General features: G+C 45.5%; 1 protein-coding gene across 1 annotated transcript; it reads left to right on the forward strand.

Moving 5' to 3' along the window:
- The first annotated feature begins 236 nt into the window (after positions 1-236).
- On the forward strand, positions 237-7,569 carry LOC136514416 (uncharacterized protein At4g15545-like). The gene is made up of 10 exons (XM_066508383.1): positions 237-552; positions 660-796; positions 1,054-1,122; positions 1,364-1,420; positions 1,556-1,613; positions 6,046-6,138; positions 6,227-6,445; positions 6,713-6,755; positions 7,084-7,162; positions 7,257-7,569. The coding sequence occupies exons 1-10, from the start codon at positions 336-338 to the stop codon at positions 7,347-7,349; spliced, it is 1,065 nt and encodes a 354-aa protein (XP_066364480.1). The 5' UTR covers positions 237-335; the 3' UTR covers positions 7,350-7,569.
- Positions 7,570-8,903: the final 1,334 nt, after the last annotated feature.

Genomic DNA, 8,903 nt, shown 5'->3' on the forward strand with positions numbered 1-8,903 from the left:
GCAGCCCATAGCCGAGGCCGAGGCAGCCCGCGCCGCGCCAACGCCTTCGCCTCCCGATGACCAGACGCGCACGGCGCACCGGCTCCCCGCACATGCACAGCGCCCACCGAGAGCGAGAGCGACGCGGGCAGCAACCGCGCAAGCCTCCAACCAAAACCCTCCACCCAAACCCGTGGCGCGGGGCAGCCTGGGTAGGCGCCCTCGCGCGCCACCACAAGCACAAAGAGACCTCGCACCCCACCAGCCTAATCCCCCCGCGGGCGGGCAGATAACGGTCGCGGCACGGAAAGGAGCGGAGAGCACTAGTCCAAGAGGCGCGGAGCAGGAGGGGACACATGGCAGAGGAAGGGGAGGAGGCGGCGCCTCCGGCCGCGATGGTGGGGGAGGACGACGCGGCGGCCGGGGAGGCGGCGCCGACCGTGGTGGACTTTGGGCTGCCCGCTGAGCTGATGTCCGTGCTGCCATCGGACCCGTTCGCTCAGCTGGACGTGGCGCGCAGGATCACCTCCATGGCGCTCTCGCACCGCCTCGGCCTGCCTCGAGGCCGAGGCGGCGCGCCTGCGCTCGCAGCTCGCCGAGCGCGACGCCGAGGCCGAGGACCTCCGGGAGCGCGTCGAGCAGCTCGACGCCGCGCTCGCCGTCGCCTACCGGCCGCGGAGCGGCCGAGGCGGCGCTCCTGCGCTCGCAGCTCGCCGAGCGCGACGCCGAGGCCGAGGACCTCCGGGAGCGCGTCGAGCAGCTCGACGCCTTGCTCGCCATCGCCACCGGCCGCCTCCGCCGCGCCGAGGAGGAAAAGGTAATCGCTAGTCAGTTTACTAGCCGCCTCTGGGGCGCTGCGCCGCCTGGCTGAGGCTGAGCTGTGCTTTCCGGGGAATGGTGGCTTCGGTCGGTCCCACCTGTCGGCGACTCTGGTCCCGCGACGCTTGCGCCTAACGTCGTCTCTATTTCCAGCAATGTAGCTGCGTGATATGTATGCTGCGCAATTTGGGCAACCGAAATTACTTAACAGTCGAATGCTTCTTCATGTTCTGATCGTGGACGATGGACGTACAGGAGGCACTGCTGCGGGACAACTCTGCGCTGTCCAACACCGTTACGAAGTTGAACAGAGATGTCGCCAAGGTACCAATAAAACACTTTGGGAAGAATTTGACAGATTTCTGTGTGTTGCACTACTAGTTTGGAACAATTACGTAGCAGTCTCATCATAATTTCAAACTGAACAAATGTTAACATGTCAAGCATTTGTCTCTCGTAAGCATGTCCAACCATTGATTGGTGCTGTACATAAGCCTTGATTGCTATACCATTTTAAACTTCATAGTTGTGTACCTTACTGCCTATATTCTACTTTGTTGTGCAGTTGGAAGTTTTCAAAAAGACACTTGTGCAGTCCCTCCAGGAAGACGACAGCAGTGATGTAAGTCTGGCATTCAGGCTGTGTCTAGTTGTTTAACTCAAGAACCTAGAAAATGACTAGCATTTCAATTCTTCCCTTGTTTGTATTTGTAGCTGAATTGAGAGTGATTTTTCTTTTTAAATTACTTTTCAATAGAATACTGCTCCCGGGGCAAGAGTTGCAGCAACTTCAAATTTCTCCTCTGCACCATCAGGTACTACATTATTCTCGTGGTCCTTGTGCGAGGTCCACCATATTCTAGTTGAGATTTTTCCCTACGAGCCATTATAAAAGTTTCTAATTCCTTCTCTGCCATAGAAATTTTGGCTACTCCTCCTCAGTTCCTCGCGCAAAGTTTTCTGGTCCCGTGTGCCACTTCCGTGAGGTTACAGCATGACGGCCAGTAATGAAGGGATAGAAAGACCTTTTTGCCCTTGTGTCCAGGCGTCAGGAGCAGAATTTTGCACTTGCCCTTGACGCCACAAATTTAATAAACCAGTTACACATATTCAAAAAGAGAAACCAGAACAACAAATTTGACAAACTAGTTACGAAAATTTCACAAACCATAACAGCATTTTACAAACAGTCATGACATAGACCAGACCACTGTTTTGGTCATGACATAGACCATACCATTGTTTTGGTCATGCACAGACCACTGTTTTGGTCTTATAAAATGCAGGTTATGTCAATAGACAGACCACATGAGTTACAAAATATCTGGAGTTTTGAGTCATCCCATAGACGGGGCTGCAGGTAGTTCAGACGAAGCACGCCGGCGGGAGGACGGGCTCCGGTGACGACTCGCAGCCGCAGCAGGTGGCTGATGGCAGCCTTGATCAGGTACAATCATATGACATGACACCACATTGACATATATTGCTTAGGATTTACTGAAAACTTGAATGGGGTTTCAGGGAACAACTAGGGTGTTGCAAAAACGGTATGGAGAATACAAACCTTCAAAATTTATAGTGTCGTATATTTACAAGTGTTTGGTATATGTCATAGTTGTATTATAAGGAAAATGTCAAGAACATGAGCCTACCTGATTGAAGCTGCTGAGGCAGAGGATGAGCTCTTTGATTTCTTAGAACCTGCTGCTGTTGTTTTCCTCTTATTTCCAGTAGTGCTTTAGTTGTGGCAGTTGTACCAGGGGGCAAATCAGGGAACACCATTTTGGTAGGAACAGGAACAGTGCTTGTTTCAGTTGAGGCTGGGGTTGCCTTTTTCTTCTTCCTTTTAGGTGGTCCCCTGCAATAGATAAATACAAACTGTCATAGCTGCTAAGTATGTCACATACAACCCAACACAAAAATCTGAAACAAAGAATCTCACCTATCAGCAAGCATTGCTTGCAATGTCTGCAGGATCTCCATCTTTACAAGTGTACCTAGTGATGCCCATATTCACTGGCAAATAGGGCACTGGTGCCTGTCCTTTATTGCCTTTGTTGCCACCATCAGCACCTCCTCTGAACCTTGTCTGCCTCCTTCTACCAGCAGTTGATTTGAGAAGAGGTGGATGCATGAAGAAGCCATGATCAGATTTGGGCCACATGAACTTATCAGGAATGGCAGGGATGATACCCTCATAAGCTGACCTGAACTTCTACACCGAGTAGTAGTTGTCCACATGGTCTTCAATTTTCTCTCCTCTTATGCTAGTGATGTAGGCCAGTGCATGCTTACATGGTAGGCCTGAAACCTGCCAAGCCCTACAAGTGCAAGTCCTTTGGTCCAAATTCACAACAAATCTGAAGCTTGATCCTCCTCTTGCGCACAACTCTGCAATGCCATCGCCGCTAGTTATGACATCAATATCTAGGTTCCTGCTTTGCTCCTTCAGCTTGTCCACAATATGTGGAAGTATCTTGCCCTGCATCTGCCTTGCAATCTTCCTTCTGTGGTTCCATTTGATTAATAACTTCTGTCTGATTGTATCAAGCAAGTCATCCAAATGCCGTTCTTTTTCACCTTTGATCCAGTTGTTGAAGCTCTCAGCTAAATTATTTGTGACATAGTCTATCTTACATGTGACTCCAAATTGACTTCTGGTCCATAGCTTCTTATGGTTCTGCTGTAGATAAACCATAGCTGCTGGCTTAGCTGCTGCCATTGCTGACCAGTGTTTCTCAAAAAGGTATGAGTTCCAACTGTAAGATGATGCCCACAAATGATCATCAAACACCTGTCCATGAAACCTTTTTCTTAAAATTTTGAACAAGATGCCACATACACTCTCTGTGCTCTGCATTAAGAAATACCTCACTCACACCGGCCATCACTGCTTGACCACAATCAGTACAGAAGGTCAGACCTGGTGGACTACCTATAGCATCTCTCAGTCTCTCCATGAACCATATACAATTCTCATTTGTTTCTGAATCTATGACTCCAACTGCAACTGGATACATCCAGTTGCGTCCATCTACTGCACAGGCTACACATAGTTGACCTCTAAACTTGCCCGTGAGAAATGTACTATCAACTGACAAGTATGACCTATAGCCTTGAAGAAACCCATCAATGCATGGCTTCATGGACAAAGAACAGTACTTTTAAACCTAATCTTGTTATTAATGGTATGATGATCAATAACTACAAAGCTACCTAGACAAGATTCCTCAATTTGCAACTTGAACCTATACAGATTGTCAAAATTGGACTTCCAATCTCCAAATAATTGGCTGTGAGCTAGTTCCTTACCATTATATACTCTCTTGTATGGCACAACCATCTTGAACTTATCCTTGATCCTCTTCTGTAGCTCCATAGCTGACACTCTGGGATCCTCAAATACCCAGTCCTTTACCTTTTCACAAACCCAAAACTTGGTTGCACACTTCACTTTACCACCTCTTCTTGTGCTCCAACACTCATGAGGATATGGGTTCTTCTTCACCTGCAAATATGTCACACCAATTATAAGTAAATCAACAAAAAAAAGAAAGATGGCAAGAGTTACCTTCACTGTTGTCTTGTCTGCAGTTGTAGATGCAAGAATCCTCCACCTACATCCATCAATTTTGGCACTGCAGTAGACCCTGTACCTCCCTGGATCACTCTTCTCTATGTTAAACTCAAACTCATTTCTGATTGCATGTGTAGCCAAAGCCAACTTAAAACAAGACATATTTTCATAGATGCTGCCTACTGTCATTGGTGGGTCATTTTTGTCATACACTATTTTAGGATTACTAAATGGAACTTTATCTTTGACCATTTCATCTGCCTCATCCTCCTCATAGTCATCATCATCATCATCATATCAGAATCAGATTCCCATTCAGAGTCAGAAACTGGTACATCCTCCTCAAATGCATCAGTACCCTTGGTCCGTGGCTCTAATTCTAGGTACATGCCCTCCTCATCCACACCCACGTGCTCATTCTGTGGCTCAGGATTGTTTAGGTAGTTGTCATCATCAGTGGTTGTTGCCGTTTGAGAGGAAGCTTGTGTTTGAGTGGAAGCTTGTGTTTGGGTTGGTGCTGGTGTAGGCTCAGCTAGGTTACAGGCTTGCATAGAGGAGTTAGGCATTTCTAGCTAAATCATGCCATAGTGGAATGACTGGTGTATCAGTACCCATAGGATGGTAAGCAAAGGTCGACAAGCAGGTCTTGGCACTAGCATTTTTGGAAAACATAGCAACTAAATCATGGTCACTGCTGACTTTGATGTTGGACTTGGTTTCACCACAATAGTAGAACATGTCAACAATGTCACCATAACCACAAGGGTACTTATTCACAATGTCTTCGACCAAATCCTTGAAATTTGTTGTGTCAGCATCTACAACTATGCTTATGCTAAACCAACGGCTTCGAGAATTTGTCGCAACGATCCTTATTTCTAATCTATAGCTCGTTTTGGGGTCCATCCTACATACGAACACCCATCGATTAAGGCAGATCTACGGCAACAAACTAAGCACCTACAATTAGGCTAAGTGCATGACAATGGAGGACAACAAGAGAAGAAGAAGACAACAGCTTACCTGTCTGAAATCCACGCCGAGCGCACCTCCGGCTCCACCATGGCGACTCCCTGGATCTCACGGTCACCCTCAACCAAGGCCCCTACTGCACGCGGCCTTGGATCCAGTGGGTCAACCTCTTGATCCCTACCCCATGAGACCCCCTCCTCACGTGTGCAGATCTGCTTGGTCACCGCCGCCTCTTCTCGCCGCCGCCATGGTTGGATCTCGCGGTCACCCTCAACCAAGGTCCCTGCTGCACATGGCCTTAGATCCAGTGGGGCAACCTCTTGATCCCTACCCCATGAGACCCCCTCCTCACGTGTGCAGATCTGCTTGGTCACCGCCACCTCTTCTCGCCGCCGCCTTGGTTCCTTCGGCTAGGGTTTTGAGAGAGACGAGAAATGAGGAATGGCAGACTGTGGTGTCTTTCGTGGGACTTAAGTGGACACAGGGGCAAAAGGGTCATCGTATCCCTCCGTTACCGGCCGTCATGCTGTAATCTCACGGAAGTGGCACACGGGACCAGAAAACTTTGCGCGAGTGACTGAGGAGGGGCAGCCAAAATTTCTGTGGCAGAGAAGGAATTAGAAACTTTTATAATGGCTTGTAGGGAAAAGTCTCATTCTAGTTCCCTAGGGTAATGTTGACTGTTTGATTTTTGTCAGATGAAAATTCTGCATTTCCAACTTCCAAATCATCACAGGTTTCAGAAACTGCAAGTTCAGTTTCGGAGGAAAATAACCAAGTTGACCCAGATGGTACATTCCCGTTTCATATACTTAATCTTATCTAATACAAAAATATGTTGAATGATGTTTTACGCACAGAACCTTTTTGTACTTGCAGCACCTATGCCACCCCGTCCTGGACGTCCACATGTATTTTTGCCATCGTACAACAGCACACCAAGGATGACTCCCCCAGGCTCACCTCCAAGGCGTTTTGCATCGGTATCACCGCCAAGGCGGCATTCAATCTCCATTACGTCGATGAATATGTTTAATGACAGGTCCTCAGGCTTTTCTGGTCAGCATAGCTCTCCATTTGACGCTCCAAGTCAAACAGGTTAGCTCATAACCCCAAGAGCTAGTTATACTGTATGTTAATGCTGCTTTGTTCAGCAATCAACATATATTACATTTAATTGGTCAAGATATGTTACAATTTCACTGCCATCTGTTTGTAAATATCAAAATATATTGCAGTTCCACTGGACCCAAAAGTGAACTGTTTGTTTGCTTACTAGGTTCGGATCTTTGATTTCTGTGTTTAACACGAAATCATAAATAAGCTATCCATATACTCTTTCTCATTGAGAGTTATTTGTTTTAGGACGAACAAGAGTTGATGGAAAGGAGTTCTTTCGTCAGGTCAGGTATGTGCAGAAGTGCTCTTTTCCAAGTATTCAGTTTAGCAGTAGATTTTTTTCTCGGAAATATACCTCAAGCCTTGTGAGTGTAATATTTGATGAGTTAATAGAAGGAGTTTGGTGTACTTATTTTTCTTTCGGAAATTATTATCATGTAGTGCCTTCAAGAACTGCACATAGCTGCACAGTAGGCTTAGTTGATTCGAGGATCTTGTTTTCCAGAAATCTAGAAAGAAACCATTCAACTCCATTGATGCTTAATTGTTACAAAGAAAATTGTGTTCATTTTTCCAAGTGTGTGATTGATTTCCCTCTTTAACTGTTGTACATGCAGAAATCGATTATCGTATGAGCAGTTTGGTGCATTCCTGGCTAATGTGAAGGAGCTGAACGCACACAGGCAGACCAGAGAGGTATAAATGGATCAACACTGAATGAACATCTGTTTGGGGATTTATGAACTAATTTTCTGATCCCCTTTTGGTATTCGTTGAATGTCTCTTACAGGATACCTTAAGAAAGGCTGATGAAATCTTCGGTCCTGAAAACAAGGACCTGTACAGCATTTTTGAGAGCCTAATAACTCGCAACATTCGCTAGTCTCCTCAAGGATGGAAACATTACCCATGATTACTAGCGATTCAAGTTTTACCGATATAGTGATTACGATACTCATCACTTTTTTTTTATTTGAAGTCTGTAGTCTGTTGTGGATTCTTGGTATATAGTTTTATAGTTCCTTATGTCCATGTAGAGTCCTGGGTTTGTCTGGAAGCTACAGTTTATATTCTAATACAAATGGAGGAAATATTGGAATAAAGGGAAATACATTATTTGTCTGATATTTCTTGAACATAATTAATAGACTACAAATGCGAGACAAGTGAAGAACAAAAGTTTGACAGCCAGCAGAGTACGTGAAATCCATACAACACAACAACAACATAGTCTTTCAGTCCCAAGCAAGTTGGGGTAGACTAGAGTTGAAACCCACTAAGAGTCCCAAGTCACAGGTTCAGACACTTCAATAGCTGCTTTCCAAGCATTCCTATTCAAACATAGATCTCTAGGTATATCCCAAACTTTCAAATCTCTTTTTATTATCTTCTCTCATGTCAATTTCGGTCTTCCTCTACATCTACTTATATTATTAGCTTGGCTTAGACTCCATAATGCACTGGTGCCTCTAGAGGTCTCCTTTGGACATGGCCAAATCCATCCTCAACCGATGTTGGATAAGCTTTTCTTCAATTGGTGCTACCCCTAGGCTATCACGTATATCATCGTTCCGAACTCGGTCCTATTCTTGTGTGACCACAAATCCATCGCAACATACGCATTTCTGCAACACTCAGTTGTTGAACATATCGAATCTTTGTAGGCCAACATTCTGCTCCATACAACATAGCCGATCTAATCGCCGTTCTATAAAACTTGCCTTTTAGATTTTGTGGTACCCTCTTGTCACAGAGAATGCCAGAAGCTTGTCGCCACTTGATCCACCCTGCTTTGATTCTATGGCTAACGTCCGCATCAATATCTCCATCCCTCTTGTAGCATTGATCCCAGATACCAAAAAGGTATCCTTCTTAGGCACTACTTGACCTTCCAAACTCACATCTCCCTCCTCCTATGTAGCTCCACCAAAGTTCGCATCTCATGTATTCGGTTTTAGTTCTGCTCAATCTAAAACCTTTAGACTCAAGGGTCTGTCGCCATAACTCTAGTTTTCTATTTAATCCCGCTTGGTTTTCGTCCACTAACACTACATCATCAGCGAACAACATACACCAAGGGATATCCCCTTGTATATTTCTAGTAACCTCATCCATTACCAAGGCAAAGAGATACGGGCTTAAAGCTGACCCTTGATGAAGTCCAATTTTAATCGGGAAGTAATCTGTGTTACCATCGTTTGTTCGAACACTAGTAACAACATTGTTGTACATGTCCTTGATGAGGGTTACGTACTTTGATAGGACTTTATGTTTGTCCAAAGCCCACCACATAACATTTCTTGGTACCTTGTCATAAGCCTTCTCTAAGTCAATGAAAACCATGTGGAGGTCCTTCTTCTGCTCTTTAAATCGCTCCATAACTTATTTTATTAAGAAGATTGCTTCTGTGGTTGACCATTCGGGCTTGAAACCAAAT

The sequence above is a fragment of the Miscanthus floridulus genome, chromosome 16 (assembly GCF_019320115.1).
Source record: "Miscanthus floridulus cultivar M001 chromosome 16, ASM1932011v1, whole genome shotgun sequence".
NCBI classification, from domain to species: domain Eukaryota; kingdom Viridiplantae; phylum Streptophyta; class Magnoliopsida; order Poales; family Poaceae; genus Miscanthus; species Miscanthus floridulus.